Source organism: Aulonocara stuartgranti, assembly GCF_965226115.1.
Source record: "Aulonocara stuartgranti genome assembly, chromosome: 7".
NCBI lineage: Eukaryota > Metazoa > Chordata > Actinopteri > Cichliformes > Cichlidae > Aulonocara > Aulonocara stuartgranti.
This window is the reverse complement of record NC_138945.1, coordinates 8,003,275-8,023,028: the sequence shown is the minus strand read 5'-3', so window position 1 is coordinate 8,023,028 and position 19,754 is coordinate 8,003,275. Positions and strand designations below refer to the sequence as shown.

At 39.5% G+C, this 19,754-nt stretch overlaps 1 protein-coding gene across 2 annotated transcripts in view; it reads right to left on the bottom strand.

Annotated features, from left to right (window-relative positions):
• The window catches only part of slc12a2 (solute carrier family 12 member 2), a 65,271-nt gene that overhangs the window by 31,294 nt on the left and 14,223 nt on the right, over positions 1-19,754 (bottom strand). For both annotated transcript variants that reach the window (XM_082539598.1, XM_082539599.1), the window contains exons 2-8: positions 9,331-9,450; positions 4,726-4,801; positions 1,873-1,968; positions 1,648-1,787; positions 1,367-1,477; positions 434-542; positions 168-292 (exon numbers count right to left, since the gene is read on the bottom strand). In XM_082539598.1, coding sequence (XP_082395724.1) covers positions 168-292; positions 434-542; positions 1,367-1,477; positions 1,648-1,787; positions 1,873-1,968; positions 4,726-4,801; positions 9,331-9,450 — 777 coding nt within the window. The remainder of the gene's footprint in view (positions 1-167; positions 293-433; positions 543-1,366; positions 1,478-1,647; positions 1,788-1,872; positions 1,969-4,725; positions 4,802-9,330; positions 9,451-19,754) is intronic.

The following is a 19,754-nucleotide window of genomic DNA, read 5'->3' as shown; positions in this document are numbered from 1 at the left end:
ATGAGTACATCAAATCCTACAGCCAATTCAACGCTATGAGTTCCGTCTCAACAGCCTTAATCAGTGGAAGCATAGTCATATTCACCTGCACAGTACAATCTACAAAGTAAACCTTTACTTGGTTTGACACTATATCAACATTCATCACATGGTTGCACATGACTTACAGCAAGGTCTCCTGAAATGTTGGCTCCAGCCAGAATACCAGTGGCGGCGGGGAAAAAGATGGCAAACACAGAGAAGAACGTCTCTCCTCGGAAGTCTGGACCCATGTTCTCCCACATTATTGAAGCTGACAGAAAAAAGATCAAAGGCCAACTGTGACACAGCAGTGTAAAAGCCAACATGAGCCCTCAGATTTATGAGGTGTTTCTTATATTATTTTTTAACAAACAAACAAACAAACAAACAAACAAACAAACAAACATCCTACCATCATAGCTCAAGAATCCCTTAGCTTCCTTTGACTTCATAGGAATGAAGCTTCCAATGAAATAGTTGAAGATGGCTGTGACAAGGACGACGAGTAAGAAGATCTGGGCCTATAGGAAGCAATTAAAACCAGTGTATTAATGTGTAGTAGTTAAATCGACTACACCTGTAGTATATCTGCAGGGTTGTCCGAGTCTCATGTATACATTGGTCTGGGATGATTTGGTGTCTTCAGTATTTGGGATTGCAATGTACCGATTCCAAGTTACCACAGCCTTCATAGTAAAATTCAGTGCAATTCAGTTTTATTTATATAGCACCAACTTACAACAACTCGTGTCTCAAGATACTTTATGTTGTAAGATAAAGACCCTACACAGCAATAACACAAATATAGCAATAAAACCGTTTTTGGCTGCCATGCTTTGAAAAACTCACTCTAAAAGCTTTCCAGCATCAAGCAAAATTAACAACATTGGAACAGAGGCAAGCACACGGGCACATCATGCACCAACATGGGCTTGTTCAGTTTAGAGGGGGAAAAAAAAACCCAAAGGACAAAAAAAACAAAACACCCCATGAAGGCAGTATGAGATCACTAGAGTAAGCAGCAACAGAATTACAAACATTTTCCAGCTTTCTAAGTTGCCAAATTTTGGAGTGTAATCCTGTATTGGTTTAGCTTGCGAAACTTGCTAACAGCTTGCCAACAAAGTAAACTGAAGATTTTCGTGTTACCTTCAAATTTTGATTTTTGTGTGGACCCCCCACCTCCCAACACCAACACAATCACACATGCACACAATAAGACCGAACTTAAGTCTTTATAAAAAACAAATTTTACAACCAGTGAGTGTCACTACTTTGGCTACATTCATGTTTTATGTAGTTTCATATAGGTGTAAGTTTCTATGAATTGGGATGTTGTGCATACCTTGGCCTCCCACTCCATTCCTGCTACAGAGATGCCCAGAAGAATGATTATTGTAATGGTGCCAATTATTCTGATATCGTTGACTTCATCTGTCATGACGGCATCCATACCCTGAGATACAATACAAGGACTTGGTAAATTGAATGACAATAATCAGCAAACAGTGTTTTGATATGTGCTTTTCTCTCTCAATGATGCCAGGACAACCCACTCCTGCTGATCACTGATCAGCCATAATTAGCAGCTTTCTTGAATTCAATGTGAAATCCTAATAGACTTACAATCAGAAGTTCCACAACAGTCTCAGCAAAGCCCACCACATACATGGCAACAGCCACTGCATTGGCAAAGGCAAAGATAAGACCAATAGAGCCTCCAAACTCTGGGCCAAGACTTCTTGAAATCAGGTAATATGCTCCACCTGAAAATAGCAGGGAGTGTTAGCAAAAGTTCAGTCATGCAAAGTCAGTCATGCAAAGTCAGTCATTCAGTCAAGTAAAACATACCTCCCCTTACAAATCCATTGGTGGCAATGGCAGAGGTGGAGAGGCCAGTGATGGTTGTCACTACTGTAGCCATGGCGACGATCACACAGGAAAGAGCTGCAGAAGAGACCACATCATGAACTGATTAAAAAAAAAAAAAAAAAGCATAATACTTAACAGTTTTTAGCACCCCTTCCAATCACTCTCATGTCTCTGTAAAAAGTAACAGGACAAGCCAATGCAGCAACGTCTGTCGCACGTCTCACGTTGTGGTGATATTTCACATCAAAGTGGAAAATGATCAACAAGTGCCAGGAGGCTAGGAATACTGGGCTTAGCTGAGTATGAGCTAGCAGAGAAAAAGTGATGAACACAAAACTGTCAATAAACAAGGGGCAATGAGACATATGCACCTTGCTAGGTTTTCTGGAAAGTAATACTTAATACCGCAAACCTCGTTTCATTTTTTTATCATAACCCTGGTAGATGGCAGCTGCGTTTTTATGTTGGGTTTTTTTGTCTTTTTAAGAACATCTCAGTCATTTTTTTCATTAATCCTTCCTTCAATTACATGAAGCGTGCCAGTGCTGTGTGGTGAAAAACAGCCCCAAACCATGATGTTCAATTTTGGTCCCATCATACCAGACTAGATTCTCCCAGGATTAAACAGACTTGCCTCCATCTTTTTCAGCAAACTTTAAACACACTTCAACATGCCTTTTGCACCATGCAATCAGTGGAGTCTTGCATGGTGAGCAAGCATACAGGCCTTGGTGGTTTAGTGCATTATTGATGGTTTTCTTTGAAACAATTGTAACTATTGATTCTGGCTCAAGTGGTTCTTGGCTCTTGGACAACTCTTCTGATAATTCTTTTCACGCCTCTGTTTGAAATCTTGTGCGGAGCACCTGGTTGTGGCTGGTTTAGGTTGAAATGATGTTCTTTCCACTTTCACATTTTGGCCTTTAGAAATTCTTCTGGCACGATGCTATCATCACGTTTTACAGTAATAAGGTTACAAACATCTTGAGAGAGCTTATTTTTACCCATCAAAAGATGTTTCTTGTGTGACACCTTGTTTTTTGGAGAGACCTTTACATAGGCCATCTGCGGGGACTGAACCAGCTGACATTAATTTGCACTAAGTGGCGGGGTTGCTTTCTAAATCATGCTTATTTGAGCTGGAGTCGTGACTTTTATGCCTTAGAAATACATTTACTTAGATTGGTAATGTGTTCAATGTTTATTATACCCACTGATCCCCTTTGAGAGAGGCGCTTTAGTGACAGTGGGAAGGACTCCCAGCAGAACCAGGCTCATGGAGGGGTGGCCATTTGCCCAGCAGGGGTAAGGGGTCAGAAGCCAGTAGTGTCCCGGTATCAATACTGAAGTATTAATAAGCCATAAATGTTAAATTGACTAGTGCACATTTTAACAATGGCCATTTAACTATTAGCACAAACAATTATTGTTCGTGGCCAATAATATAAAATTACTTTCAGATGTCTGGTCTAGAGTGTGGAGAACTAAAGTGTGAAATCTGGATCAGAGGAGCCAATTCAGACAGGTTTCGGGTTTGAAGAGCAAAGCTGAAGATATAAGGAGTTGCAGACTGTAAACGTGCAGCAGTGTGAATGCTGAAAAAGCGAGAAAGAGAGAGGGAGATGTCACGGATGTGGAGAAGAAGACGAGCTTAAAACTTTCTACTCTTACAATAATTTATTCATTTGTATTCCTTTAATTACTGTGTGGTCAGTTTGAAAATGCAGGGACTGGTTCAATCTTTTGCAGTAAGTACTCTGTGTTTTTATACATTCTTTATTTGTGTGTGACTAATACTACACTACTATTCATTTCTCCAAATTCATTTTTAGCTTTTCCATAATACTCTACAATCATTATATAATTTATGTATTATTTAATCTTTGTTCATTAGTATGTTTTAAAATACATTTTACCTTCTGTAAACCATCTGTACAAATGAAATCACTTAACGTAATTGTAAATACTTATTTTGTTAAACCAAAGTTATAATTAAAGTTAACATATTCAAGAAATGAAAACAGGTACCGAGTATTTCCTTGGCTATCAGGATCTGGCTTGAAATTCTAGTATCATGCCAACCCTGGCTCTCATTTTAATGCTAATGTGGATGCAAACAGATTCCACATTAAGCACCTTAAAATGTTAATGACCCAATACCAACATTTACATAATAATGTAAATAACCTAATAATGATCCTTATTGCTGTTTTAGAGAGGAGCGGTGCTTCAAAGGACAGTTGCAGATTTCTGTCAGAATCTGCAGATTATACAGTATAAATAAAATGTTCATGTTTCTCCAACGCTGTCTTCCAAACAGTTTCACTGGATGTCTTATCGGGCGCTGATAATTGGCGTCTGTCTTGTGTCAGTGATGTAAAAGACGGATTTAATGCGACTTGACCGTTCAGACAGCAGTCGCTTTCTAAAACATCGGATATGTATCGGATTCAGTACCACAAACGAAAGTGACCCAGATCGGATTTGAAAATATTGGATTTGTGACGTTCACACTGTCACACCATGATCGGATATGGGTCGCATAGGGTGTAAAAAAAACAAAAAAAAACAAAAAAAAAACCAAAAAACGATTTGATGCGCTTTCGCCTGCAGTGTTGTGAACGTAGCCTTATTATAACTGAAAAAGATGTAGTGAAACACTTGCACCTCTGACTAATCTAGAATAAAAATTATGAAAGATTAGAAAGATTAAATAAAAATAGAATAAGGACTCTTCTACCATCCAACATTTACTTTTGACAGCTGGGGAAAACTGAGCTCAAACCCCTTTTTACAGGTGACCCCCTTTAAGTTGGACAGCTTTCTACTTACCAATTCCAGACTGGCCCACAATCCAGGACATGCGAATGAAGAGCATTACACCCCAAATGTTCAACATGCAGCGTACCTACAGAGATGAAGAAGTGTTACTGTTGACGCCATTTAAAAAAATAAAAACAAAACACATTTGTCAGTCTATATTAAAGTACAGAAAGTTAAATACTAAACATTTTTTTTAACTTAAAATAATAAATCTCCAAACCTGCACTACGTCACAGACAGTCAATCGCTGTCAATAAAACAAATCTAGTTTTCAATGTTTTTTTTGTTTTTTCCTTTTATACAAATAAAACCCAAGTAAAAAACAGTCTCTCTCACTCGGGGGAGGGGGGTCGACTACAAACAACTGGATCTAAAACTGATCATCTCATGTTCAAGCTGGTACTAATTCATTACTAATGCCATTACATAAGCACTTGTTCACCATTAGTTATTACAGTAACATATAATGTCAAAGAAAAAGATTTTTAAAAATTTGCTCGTTTGTATGCTTGTTGAAATTTGTACTGCAAAGTTCAACAAGCTTGTTCTTATTTACACACAGCAATGAATAAGAACCCTTTTATTTTCATTAAATATAAATGAACTAAGCTACAAAAAAAATATTCTCTGAGTTCAAAAACTGAGCAGATAACATAACAAAGCTACTGGTCCGGACGGGATTCCCGGCCGCGTCCTCAAGTCATGCGCGGCTCAGCTGGCTGGAGTGTTCACGCACATCTTCAACCTTTCCCTCTCTCTGTCTGTAGTCCCAGCCTGCTTCAAAATGGCCACCATCGTCCCTGTACCCAAATCCTCCACCATCTCCTCATTGAACGACTGGCGACCTGTAGCCCTGACCCCCATCGTAAGCAAATGCTTCGAGAAGCTGGTCAGGGACTTCATCTGCTCTGCACTACCCGACTCACTGGACCCTCTACAGTTTGCATACCGCCACAACAGGTCCACTGATGATGCCATAGCCCTGACACTACACACTGCCCTGTCACACCTGGAGAAGAGTATGTGAGAATGCTGTTTGTAGATTACAGCTCAGCATTCAATACCATCGTTCCCTCGAAGCTGGACAGGAAACTGCAGGATCTAGGACTGAGCAGCTCCCTCTGCAGCTGGATCCTTAGCTTCCTGTCTGACAGACGCCAAGTGGTCAGACTGGGCAGCATCACCTCATCCCCCATCACACTGAACACTGGTGCTCCACAGGGGTGTGTACTGAGCCCTCTCCTGTATTCACTCTACACCTACGACTGCACAGCCACTAACAAATACCAACATCATTGTGAAGTTTGCGGACGACACTACAGTGGTGGGTCTTATCACCAATGGTGATGAGAGGGCTTACAGGGAGGAGGTCAGCGCCCTGACCCACTGGTGTCAAGACAACCATCTCACCCTCAACGTCGCAAAGACAAAGGAGTTGATAGTGGACTTCCGGAGGTGCAGAGAAGTACACACCCCCATCACCATCAACGGCGCTGCTGTGGAGAGAGTGAGCAGCTTCCAGTTCCTTGGTGTACATCTGGCTGAGGATCTTACGTGGTCAGTACACACAAACAAAACAGTGAAGAAGGCGCAACAGCGCCTCTTCTTTCTCAGGAGACTGAAAAGATTCGGCATGAGCCCCCGCATCCTCAGGACCTTCTATCACTGTGCCATTGAGAGCATCCTCACTGGATGCATCACCACCTGGTATGGCAACAGCACCGCCTACAACTGCAAAGCTCTCCAGCGAGTAGTGCGGTGCTCTGAACGGATAATTGGAGGTGAGCTTCCCTCCCTCCAAGACATCTACAGGAAGCGGTGCCTGAGGAAAGCGGGGAGGATCATCAAGGACTCCAGTCACCCCAGCCATAAACTGTTCAGACTACTTCCATCAGGAAGGAGGTTCTGCAGCATCCGGTCCCGTACCAGCAGACTGAGAGACAGCTTTTTCCATCAGGCCATCAGACTGCTGAACACGTCATAGACACCTCAGCTTCACTACTGGAACTTTAACATTATGCACTCCATACTGTACAGTAATGCCACTGTTTTGCACATGTCTCACTCTGTATATTTTTATATATTTTATTTATTGTTTACTCTATTTAATTTGTAAAATATGTGTACACACACACACACACACACACACACACAGAAAAATATTTAGTATACACATCCAGAAATGCATATACTATTATATATTGTACATATATTTATTAGTTTCAGATGTAGCCATTCTTGTATTTTGCTTGTTTACATTATTGTATTTTGCACAACTCTGTTGCTTGTGAAGCTCGCCCACAAGAATTTCACTCACATGTGCTGTACCAATGTACCTGCACATGTGATGTGACAATAAAAGTGATTTGATTTTGATTTGATTTAAACGTTGAAGTGAAAACAGATTTCTGTTAACCAAGTCTGTGGAAGTTCTTATTCTGACAATGTGATAAACCAAAGATTTTATCAAACACCAGATCTCTTTTCAGTGCTTGTTGCCTGTGACTGCAAAAAACTTCACATTTTGTATACAGAGCTCGCACTGTAAGCAGGTTTTACCCCTCTGGCAGAATGTCATTTAAAAACACTTAAAATTCCTCACACAGACTCCATAAGCAACACCCCTCCCCAGTAGTGATCAGCGAGGATCACATTTTACAAAGTAAACGTGAAGACAGTACTTGAAAAAAGTTATTAGAAGCCAAGGTTTATATTACAGAGGAAGTAACACTTTCTCATATTAAAACAGAAGTAAGATGACAATATCCAGACACATGAACATGAATAATCCTTTGACCGCTTACTAGATTCAAACATGTCCGTTTTTACCCTCAATGGCTAAAATAACTAGCATCATAATAATAATAATAATAATAATAATAATAATAATAATAATAATAAATTGCATTTATATAGCACTTTTCTAGGCACCCAAAGTGCTTTGCAATTCCACTAATCATTCACTTTCACATTCACTCACTAGTGCAGGCAAACCACAGCTGTAGCCACAGCTGCATCGAACCTTCCGGTTACAGATGAGCTTCCCAACCCCCTGAACCACGGTTATGCCACAATTATGCCCAGACAATTATGAATTGGCTGGGCTGGTGAAAGACAATAATAGTAAGTGGACTGCAGATAAAGTACAGAACAGAATGGAAAACGCAGTACAGCCAACTGATGCCCATATTGGACTATAGCAGATATATCAATATTAATTTGTGCTATCTGACATAAGAAAACATTTTCTTAAGAACACAATGCAAACTTCAACTATTTTAGAAATATTTTTGGTTTTTACATGGAATTTGTTATTTTTCATCACTGTCTGCAGCACATGCAGACCATTTCCAAACACAAAGCTACATCTCAGACTCTACAGGCTTCAGTTAAAGCCACAATTAAAGACTGAACAAGGCAAGCTTGTTTGGAACAGTTCCTTGGAGAAAGCCTCTTCTGTCTAACACAACTTGGCAGCTTAGGTTTATAAAGTTGAATTTGCACTAACCACAAGACTCCTTTGGACAACTGTCACTAAAGTGGGCTTTGCACCTTTGTAAAAAATAAAAATGGCATATTACCATAAACCTCTCATTTGTACTGCCAGTCAAGGTGTTGAATTGGTCCATTAAAAGTCCAGCTCACTACCTCATTAAATTACTATGGCAGTACCTTAAAAGTAATGTGCACGAACTAAAGCAATATTGTAAAGAAAACTAGGTCCAACTTTCGCCGCAGCTAAAGTCCTGTCCAAACACATGCATCCTTCCTTCTTTATATTTTGATTTAAAAAACTAACAAATTAGGAAATAAATGAAACATAAGCACTTAAGCCTGTTTACAACTAACAAGACTGAAGGTCAATATTTGGTAGAGGAAAAAAAACAAACAAACAAAAACAAACACCCACACACAGCATGAACTTCGTCATTTAACTAGTCTTCAGGAACAGTTTTGAAGGGCCAGCTGGGTCCTGTGTCAACACTTTGCTGGATTTATTTTCCTATTTCTTAAAGATATGACTTTCAGTTACTTACTGTTCGTCTATTGAAGATAGTTTTGTAGGGCTGGCACATCTTTTTTGTTATGCACTTTTCCAATTTCCTCAAATTTTTAAGGGCACACTGCACACCATCAGTAGATATTCCAGATTCTCAGCTAGGCTCTTTAGGAATCACCTTGTTTTTATACAACTATTATTTGTTTTGGGGATATTAAAGTGCAGGCAAAAAAATTCTGGCACAACTTCACCTGCTTCCAAGGTGCGTGGAGAGGATGGGAAGAGGGGGGAAAAAAAAAAAACAAAAAAACAAGAGGAGGAACAACTTTATTGATTGACCAACGCGTTTCGGCTTGTGGCCTTCATCAGGGTCAGGGTTGACCTTGATGAAGGCCTAAAATTAGAATTTAAAGTTGGTTCTTTGCTTAGTTGTCTGTTATATGTAGACAAAATTCATTCATCCCCTGGATTAGGTGCCTTTTCTGTGCTTGAATGACTTAAAGGTCAGTGTTAAGTGGCTTAACAGAATGACATACTTAGTTTTTAAATCGCAAGACAGCATATTCACTCTGCACACAAGTAACAAAGCAAAGTAATAATTAAATTTGACTTACCAGCACCCCCTTAATCCAGCCAAACTTGACCACTCCTTTTGACTCAGCTGCTTCTTTAGCAGCGGCCTCCTCCGCTGGTGTAAGTTCATCACCGTTGGCAAAGCCATCCTCAAAGGGTTCCTTAGAAGCACAAAAAATTGAATCAAAGTCAGCAACAAGTAGAAGTAAACGTAATCTAAAGCGAAATGCTGGTGCCTTATTTAAATCTGATGTTTAAGCACAAAATGCAAACAAAGCACATGAAAAGTTAAAACTGAGAAAGTGTTTAAAGTTAGGAACATTTGGAACACATAAATAAAACTGATGCAAGAGTATGTTTCCCACTGTACAGCATGACATTAAACAACATACTACATGCAATGAGGAACAGAATAGACTAATTGCTATAATTTAGACAGGAATGTTTACCTGTTCATCCTTGAAATAAAATTTTAGCTGCTCAACAGTCTGTGGCTTCCTTTACATTTCACAATCTGCCAAATGTTTTCAATATGTAACAGACTGACTGCAGGTCACTATTTTTCTTCTCTGTCATTCTGGGATGTGTTCTAATAAAGGTTTTTGTTGTTTTTAAGGTTTGGACTTTCTGAGCGTTTCTGTTCATTCTGAGTGTCCCAGTCTAAAATTTGTTGAAACACACTGTTGGGACTAAATTGAAAATAAATACATGAAAATGAAGATTTCTCAGTTTGAACATTTGTTGTAATTGTACTATTCTTAATCAAACTTAATAGATTTTAGATTTAAAAACTGCTGCATTCACACATTTTATACAGCATCAAAAGTGGCTCATTTGCTAATAATAATGCCTCGCAGCAAGACAATCTGAAATTCCAACCCAGACAAGGCCCTTCTTTTGACAGTTTGCAGGCTTCTTTGCAGCACTCTGGTTTCTCCTGCCATCGAAAACATTCTCCAGGTCACCCTTGCAAAAACATTCCAAAATAACAAGAGTTTCATTTCCTGCTTAAATCAAAGGCAATTAAAAAAAAAAGGAACACTGGCTTACAGACACAGGTCACCTTCTTTACTTTGTGTAGCTGTTAAAAATACTAGAAGCTCCCTTCTGTGCACAATAGTGTCCCACTGGCATCCTCCCTGGGTATACAGTGTATTATATTAACTGCATTGATTGCCTTCTTATTAACCTGAAGTAGAACAAAGGACATCTGCAAGCCAGCCCTCTGCACGTATACTAGTATTTGGGGTAAATTTGTTTATGATTAACAGGAACACAGTGGAAAGTAGAGCTGGGCGATATGAGATTTTTTCATATCACGATATGTTTTTTTCATTTCAGGCGATAACGATATCTATCACGATATAAGCCAAATAACTATATTTGTAAGATTTAAATGTGCCGTTGCTCACAAGTAAAATGTGAAATAATCAGCAGCTTGTTTTTAAATATTTATTTCCCATAATAAGTTCAACAGGGTAGATGTACTTAAGGAACATGAGACTTTTTCAGATAAATAAAGGCAAATATTGCAAACTACACAAAAGGCAGCCGCTAAAGCGTTTAAGTTTCAAAATAGAACAAACGAAACAGACTAAATTGTCAATTCCACTTAGAAATAAAGTATTAATTCTAAAAATAAATCTTAGTTTGTTTTACAGAAGAACAGACAAAACTGACTAACTTTTGTCAATATCAAGTAAACTGAGAACTAAAAGGAAATTCTCAATCTCTCCTTGTTGTATAGCTGAGCTTTTCAAACAGTTGTAACAGTTACTTTAGTCTGACAAAAGCCGAATGATGAATTAGCGCTTCCAGTCAGAGACTGAGGCTACGTCCACACGTACACGGGTATTTTTGAAAACGGAGATTTTCCGTTTTCGTTTTAAAAAATAATCCCGTCCACACATAAAGGGAGAAATGAAAGAAAACGCTGCTATGAACATGCCAAAGCAGCAGGTGGCGCTAGATTCCTAACCGTGCAGAAATGTTGGCCAATCAGAAGTCTAGAAGCCTCGGTGGGAAAAAGTAAACAAAGCTGGGGCATAGAAGCAGAACCGAGTCGTATGTGTGGAGGGACAGTAACTGTGTGTATATGTAAGCATTTAAACACTGCAGAGAGTAGAATTAACAGTATTGTAGAAATTCATTTCACCGAAACAATAACGTGGCGCACAGTGTGACGCATGCACCAGTTTATTGTATTTCCAGACTTGCTTTCGGCACAATTTACAGTGCACGCTACTCTGTTTTTTGTCAGACTTGAAATAGCCGAAATACCTTCACACTACGGAACTTCTTTGGCTCTTCCGTTCGACAATCTCTCTGGCATTGGAACCATCATCTGTTTTCTCTTCGGTCACACTCGGCTGATTTTTCTAGTCGGCACACTCATTTCTTCCATTATGCGCTGGCTCCATTACCCGCTGGCTGCTTCCCAAACAAACACACGTGCGGCTTGGCACTTGTGCTGTACTTAACAAGTCACGCGACGTGACGCTGCGGCTGTGATTGGTTCGGCTCTGCGCTACTGAATTTGGATCGGCTGACCTTTTTTTTTTTTTTCTTTTTTTTTTTAAGAGGACAAGAGCGGCGAGGTCTATCGCGATAGCTTAATTTCTCTATCGAGTAAAAGTTATATCGCGATACATATCGTTATCGTTCTATCGCCCAGCTCTAGTGGAAAGTAACTATTATTGGGACTGTCTAAATTATTGGTAGAAACTACTACTTCTTCCGCCTGACAGAGTGAGATGCGAAATACGGCTGTATATTGATGATGACCGTCATCACTGATAGATGTCACTTGTAGAGTTCTTTGGTGCTGCAGAACAGGAGCTATTGTTTTTGATTGTTAATTGAATATTTTAAAATGTAGGTAATGACTTCTTAGGTTTTTGATTTCTTATAGGATATTTCTTTATAATTAAACAATAAAAACAACGAGTCTAATGTCTTGTATTCATTATGAAGGTGCAGTTTGACATACACAACTTTTTATTTTGATTTTCCAAACACATCAAGTTTTTGTACAGAGTATCTGGATCTGATCAGTATCACTAATACCAACCTGAATTTTACTTGGTATTGGGGCAAAAATGTTATCTGTGGTAACGCACATTACTAACTTATACTAAAGCTTTTACTGCATGTCCCCATTCAGTGTTACTGTAGGCCAAGGTTATGCCATCCAGAGTAAGAATCTGATTACAATATTAACAGATATCTAAGATTTTCAGGGCCGAATACAATAACCTCAGTTTTATCTCAATTTAGAAGCAGAAAATTAGAGGTCATCCAGGTCTTTGTGTCTTTAAGACATTCCTGCAGTTTAACTAATTGGTGTGTGTTATCTGGCTTCATGGGTAGATAAAGTTGGTACGATCTCATATCCTTGTGTCAGTGTTGTTCCCATATCATCATAATAAATGTTGTTGAACCTGGAACAACGTTTATTATGATGATGTGGGAACAACACCAACACGAGGATTATCAGATCATCCATAAAGGCATGATCTGATCAAGTTGGGTGTCATCTGCATAGCAGTGAACATGTATGCTATGTCTTCTGATGATACTGCCTAAGGGAAGCATGTATAATGTAAACAGAATTGGTCCTAGCACTGAACCCTGTGGAACTCCATAATCAACCTTAGTGTGTGAAGAGGACTCTCCATTTACATGAACAAATTGGAGTCTATTAGATAGATATGATACAAACCACTGCAGTGCAGTACCTGTAATACCTACAGCATGCTCCAATCACTCTAAGGATATGGTCAACAGTATCAAACGCTGCACTAAGGTCTAGCAGGACAAGCACAGAGATGAGTCCACTGTCAGAGGCCATAAGAAGATTGGGTGTAACCGTCACTAAAGGGGTTTCTGTGCTGTGATGAGCTCTGAAACCTGACGGAAACTCTTCAAATAAGCCATTCCTCTGCAGATGATCTTTAAGATGTTTGGAGACTACTCTTTCAAGAATTCTTGAGATGGAGGAAGGTTGGAGATGAAGGCTGGCCTATAATTAGCTAAGACAGCTGGGTCAAGAGATGGCCTTTTAAGAAACCGTTTAACTACTGACAGCTTGAAGGTCTGTGGTGCATAGCTGATTATTAGAGATAGGTTTGATTTAAGACTGAAGCATTAATTAATGGTAGCATTTCTTTGAATAGTCTTGTAGGAATGGGGTCTAAAAGACATGTTGATAGTTTGGAGGAAGTAATAACTGAAGTTAACTCAGAAAGATCAATTGGAGAAAAAGACTAAATAAATATCAATGGTACTGAAAGTAGCTGTAGGTAATGGTCTAATAATGGTGTGTATGTTCCAGGTACATATGTTTTTGGGGGACTAAATCTATTAACTTTGTCCTCCTTAAATTGTGAAATTAGGTAAGGAGGAGCCAGTGGGAGAAGCCAATATGCTCTCTTTCTAGTCCCCGTTAGCACTCTCGCTGCAGTATTTCATTTCAATGGAAGGCTTTTCATGGAGTTTTTAGGACATTCTGATAATAATGAATTACATTGGCCCAGCCTAGAAGTAACAAATGCTTGAACTAGTATTTCAGTGTCACTCTGAGACAGGATAGTTCCACTTTTAGAGATATTGCAAAAAAAGAAAAAAAGGAGAAAAAAAAAAAAAGAAGAAGTACAGACAGCAGTCCTGCATATTTGCTTAATATGCACAATGAAACACATATTCTGGTAAAAAAAAAAAAAATAACTCCATCATTTCTCAGTGTTACTGGAGGTCAAGGTAATGCCATCCAGAGTAAGAATCTGGTTAGACACAGACGTTTCTAAGATTTTTAGGGTTTAATACAATGCCCTAAGTTTTATCTGAATTTAACAGCAGGTAATTAGAGGCCATCCAGATCTTTATGTCTAGAGCTATGCTCCCTCTTCACAGTCACACAGCTATCATGCTTTCCTGGCTGATGGGACAATCTGCTGGGGTGAGAGCTAATGGTGGCTATGCTAACAACAGTTGCACTGAATACAGGAGCCTGGCTATGAGTTTTTCGCAATAGTGCAGAGCTGGGCCTTCAATTCAGTAATCCTGGTCGCCAGAGCAGTAAACGGACTAGATTATTACAAGAGTAGCTATACACTGAGCAGAAAGGTGCAGGAAGGACAGGTGAAGAAGCCACGCTGGTTGCGAGTTGGCTACAAGCCAAGCGAGAGACTCCCTACAGTCAAAGTGAATAAATACATTTAGTGTCAGTTACAGAGGGTGCACCTTGGATAAAGCACGTGAAGATTACACTTCGTTATCTAGACGTCATCTAAAACGTTTTCATTAAATAGGCTACACAAAAACACCACTGTGCATTGTGACAGGAATATGAAGTGATACTGTACTGCAGAGAACACACGCATGAACAAACGCACAGAGAGAGAGACGTGTCAGTGGACCGGGTCTGTTACACTGGCTGTATAAATAGGTGTTATAAATTATTCAAGTGAGCTGGGCCTTTGGCACGTGCAGTGCTGAGCTGTGGGAGGGAGGGCCTCAAGATCACTCCACTTGGACCATCTGTCAACATCCCCTCAATGACTCAGCAAAACTGCTACAATCAAGCCATGGCAGCTGGATGGGCTAAAGGCTTCTGATCTGAATTATCATAATTGTATTATTTTACCAGAATTATAAAAGTATTAAGATGATGGATCAATCCATTTTAAAATCTGTGAAACGTAGACAGAAATTGCTCTATAGACACAATTTCTTGTACAACAAAGTTGAAAAGGGACCCAGGCAAAATGGAACTGTGCTGTGGAGAGACCTATCAGAACTTTGAGATGCATTATGGGAATCATGGATGCTCTGTCTCCAGGCTAAAGAGAAGAGCGAGCATCAGGTTTGTTATCAGCACACAGTTTAAAAGCCAGCATCTGTTAATGGTGAAGGATGTCCATTATGAAATGACACTTCATAGTATTTCCTAGAGCTGGGCGATAGAACGATAACGATATGTATTGCGATAGGCCTCACCGCTCGAAGAAGACGAAGAAGAAGAAGAAATCCAAATTAAATAGTGCAGAGCCGAACCAATCAAAGCCGCAGCGTCACGTGACTTGTTATGTGCCGCACATGTGTATTTGTTTTGGGAAGCAGGCAGCCGCCGTGCCGCCCGGGTAACGGAGGAAATGAGTGTGCCGATTAGAGAAAAATCAACCGAGCGTGACCGAAGATTACCGAAGAGAAAATAGATGGTGGTTCCAATGCCGGAGAGATTGTCGAACGGAAGAGCCATAGAAGTTCCGTAGTGTGAAGGTATTTCGGCTATTTCAAGTCTGACAAAAAAAGAGTAGCGCGCACTATAAATTGTGCCGAAAGCAAGTCTGGAAATGCAATAAACCGGTGCACGCTCAATCTCTGACTGGAAGCGCTAATTCGTCATTCGGCTTTTGTCAGACTAAAGTAACTGTTAAAACTGTTTGAAAAGCTCAGCTATACAACAAGGAGAGATTGAGAATTTCCTTTTAGTTCTCAGTTTATTTGATATTGACAAAAGTTAGTCAATTTTGTCTGTTCTTCTGTAAAACAAACTAAGATTTATTTTTAGAATTAATATTTTGTTTCTAAGTGGAATTGACAATTTAGTCTGTTTTGTTTGTTCTATTTTGAAACTTAAACGCTTTAGCGGCTGCCTTTTGTGTAGTTTGCAATATTTGCCTTTATTTATCTGAAAAAGTCTCATGTTCCTTAAGTACATCTACCCTGTTGAACTTATTATGGGAAATAAATATTTAAATCAAAACAAGCTGCTGATTATTTCACATTTTACTTGTGAGCAACGGCACATTTAAATCTTACAAATATAGTTATTTGGCTTATATCGTGATAGATATCGTTATTGCCTGAAATGAAAAAAACATATCGTGATATGAAAAAAAATCTCATATCGCCCAGCTCTAGTATTTCCAAGTATCTACCTTGAAATCAGTCCAAACAATTATCACCATATCCAGGGGGGAAAAAGACAAAACAGGCCATGACAAAGCACCAGCTCTACATGATCCTTTCATTTGAAGCATTTCTTTTCTTACCTATTGTTCTTTATAACAAATCCCACAGGAATACAGTAACCTTTTCAAACTGCAGTGACGATACGCAGCATTAGCTACTGACGCAAGTCTGCATTATGTGCCCCAACACATTTGCAATTTAGTAATGCACCCGCGGCTTTTGGACAAGTGGTTGAGGATACCTTTATGTGGCATTAGGACAGCTTAACAGATCCAAAAGGTAAAATAAATCTGCTTCGGGCACATTTTTAAACAGCTGGGCAATATGAAATTGAATTCCTAACTATGGGTGATATCAGGTCATGTTGCTTATGTCATTGCGCTATTACGGACACCATAAATCAGGAGAGCATCTCGTTTGTAGAAAGAGGTCAGACTCTTTCCTGGACACTCTTCATGACGAATGGAAACAAACAACGCCCTTTACTGTTCTACTACAGATTGAAGAAATTCATTTATACATTTACACTTGTCAAAGTTCAAGAATGCATAACTAGTTATTCAGCATCATATTCATGAATGGTAGACATTTGATAACTGTTCACACATGCAGCCCCATCCCCCTCATTTTGACTCATTTTCTGTGTTTGTACTGGAAAAACTGAATGATTCTTACTATACTGAGTAAAAAACAAAGGTGGAAAAACTATTTCCAGATCGTACTGCAATGACAAGTTCCAGCTGGTTTCACTTATGTTCCCTGCAGACATTTTCTTCTGTTACTTCTTTGTACAAATGAGAGTTTAGCGTTTGTTTATCTCAAACTCATTCTCAGAGTTCCAATCAAACTTAAGCAAAGACAATACTGCATTGTTCAACTGGTAAAAAATAATTCCAAGTACACTTACAGTTAAAACTAATTTGTGGAAACCTAGCATTGGTCAGACTATATTTCAGTAAAGATGTTCACCATCTTAGAGATTACTTAAAAACACAAATCTGGTGTTAAATGTCTCTTAACAAGCTCCACTTCAACCAGACACTTTCAGCAGCCACGAACAAGCTTCTGACATAATTGTGGCTGGACCACTCTTCTTGGAAGAATTGGTAGAGTTTTATTTAATTGACTTTTTTTCATGGCAGAGAACCAGCCTGTAAACAAAGACCACAAATTTCCAACAGAGTTGAAGTCAGAGCTTTGGGAAGCTCTAAAACTCAGCCTACTTTAGCGATTCCAAAACCACATTTGACGTGCGTTTGGGATTGTTGTCCTGCTGGAACACCAAGTTGTGCAATTTTCAACCCCCTTGTTGTTTTGAGGTGAAGTTAAAGAATCTGGACATACTCTTTCTCACTTATTCTATCCACATAAAAAGACAGAATATAGACTTAAATCAACTTATGTGCTATAATGTCCAGCCTATTTGAAGCCAGAAAGGATGCTAAATGGTAAATGGCCTGTATTTGTGTAGTGCTTTACTTAGTCCCTGTGGACCCCAAAGCGCTGAACACTACATTAGTCATCCACCCATTCACACACTGGTGATTGCAAGCTACATTGTAGCCACAACTGCCCTTGGGGGCACTGACAAAGGTGAGGCTGCTGGACACTGGCGCCACTGGGCCCTCTGATCACCACCAGTAGGCAACGGGTGAAGTGTCTTGCCCAAGGACACAACGACCAAGATTGTCGGAGTCGGGGCTCCAACCGGCAACCTTCCGATTACAAGACGAACTGCCAACTCTTGAGCCACGATCGATCGCCCATGCTAGGAAAAAAGCGAACTGTATAAGTTAACAGCCTTCATCAAATCACCACTCTTAAGACTTATGACGTAAGTCCTAAGATGTAAGATTAAATATATATCAGAATTCAAAAGTAGGCTTAGTCTACGTTAAAATGTGACATAGGCACCAATTTATTCTGGCCAGAACATGTTTACCAGAGCCCTGCCCTATAGGCAGGCCTAGGGAGGAAGCTTAAGGCAGAGCCGGACTATAAACTGTGCGGCTCAGTCAGGCAAAGCCTAAAAAGGTGACAAGGGCCCATTCAGAGTTAAGGGAGTTAATATAATTTGATATCTTATTCACAAGTGATGGGAAGGTTTACTTGGACAGGTGGATTGGTATGGCGTCATGGGTCATGTAGGTATTGTGCCAGACTGTCGTTGTGAAGAGAGACAAAAGCAAAGCTTTTGATTTTATCAGTCAATCTATGACCATGAACTCTGGGTAATGAGTAAGGTCATGAATAGGAGTTTCTCGGCCTTAGAGACAGGGCGGGGAGCTCAGAAATCTAGAGGAATTCTGGCTTAGGAAACTGAAGAGGACCTGGAATGTGGCTGGGAAGATAGACATTTGGAAAACCTTGCTTAGCATAGACCCACCACAACCTGACTTTGGATGAGAGAAAGATAGTTGATAGTGGATAGTGGATGCAAGGCAACAACAATCTTTTTATGTTTGTTTTATGGAATGTTTTCCCTTTCTGAAAAAGTTGCTTTTATTGGATTTTTAAAACTCATTAGATATCCATTAGGGCTCCCACGACTAGTCACGACTATCAAAATCGTCGACGACTGATTTAATAGTCGACGCATCGTTTGAAGCTTTGTAAGATCACAAAAGACGCAGGAATAAGTAGTAAGATTTAAGAGTGTAATAACGGACTGAAACAGAAGATGGCAGCACTGCATGTACAAGGATGCCAGCTGCCGTTAAACCCCGAAGAAGAAGAAGTAGCTTTGTCCCAGAATTCATAGCACAGCCCAGCTCAGTTTACAACAATGGCGGCAGCTAGTTCGTTTTAATATTACTCTTATTATTCTTTCTGGGTCACAATAAACGTTTAACATATTTTCAGGTGAGAATGTAGCTGTGTAAACCTCAAATATCTGCTCAGTTTATCAAGACACCACATATTTTCAAAAGCGCTCTGACGTTTTCGGAGACGTCTGTTACCCACTAGCTCGATAGCTAGCCGGGGGCAAGGCTCACTAGAGCAGCTGAGAACACCAGACTCACGGCAAATCGTTTTCAAACCCACCGCCGTCTTTCGCTACTCAGGTTAAACATATAGAAGTCACTTAGCTAACTTAAAAATGCTATTGTTTGGCTTTTTTCAGTATTTCATTTGTTCCTGAGTAAATCGGTTTGGCTGAGGTTAAAGTTTTTACACAGCTGAGTAAACGTCAAACAGACGGCTGATTATCAGAAGTGTGAGATGCTCGAGAATATACTCCAGTGTCCTGTTATATTTTAGATAGCAAGGAGTTTATTAAACTTCACCGAAACAATCTGCAAATTTTATTAAAATTTAATAAACTATCATCTTGTCTTTATTTTTAGTTAGCACAGACCTTAAACACTTAAAGCTGTAAGCTAATGATAGTTATATAAGAGCAGATGCTGCTGGTGCAATAAGCTGTACGTTTTATGTCCAATGGATGCATGCTCTGATTAGTCGATTAATCGCAAAAATAATCGGTGAC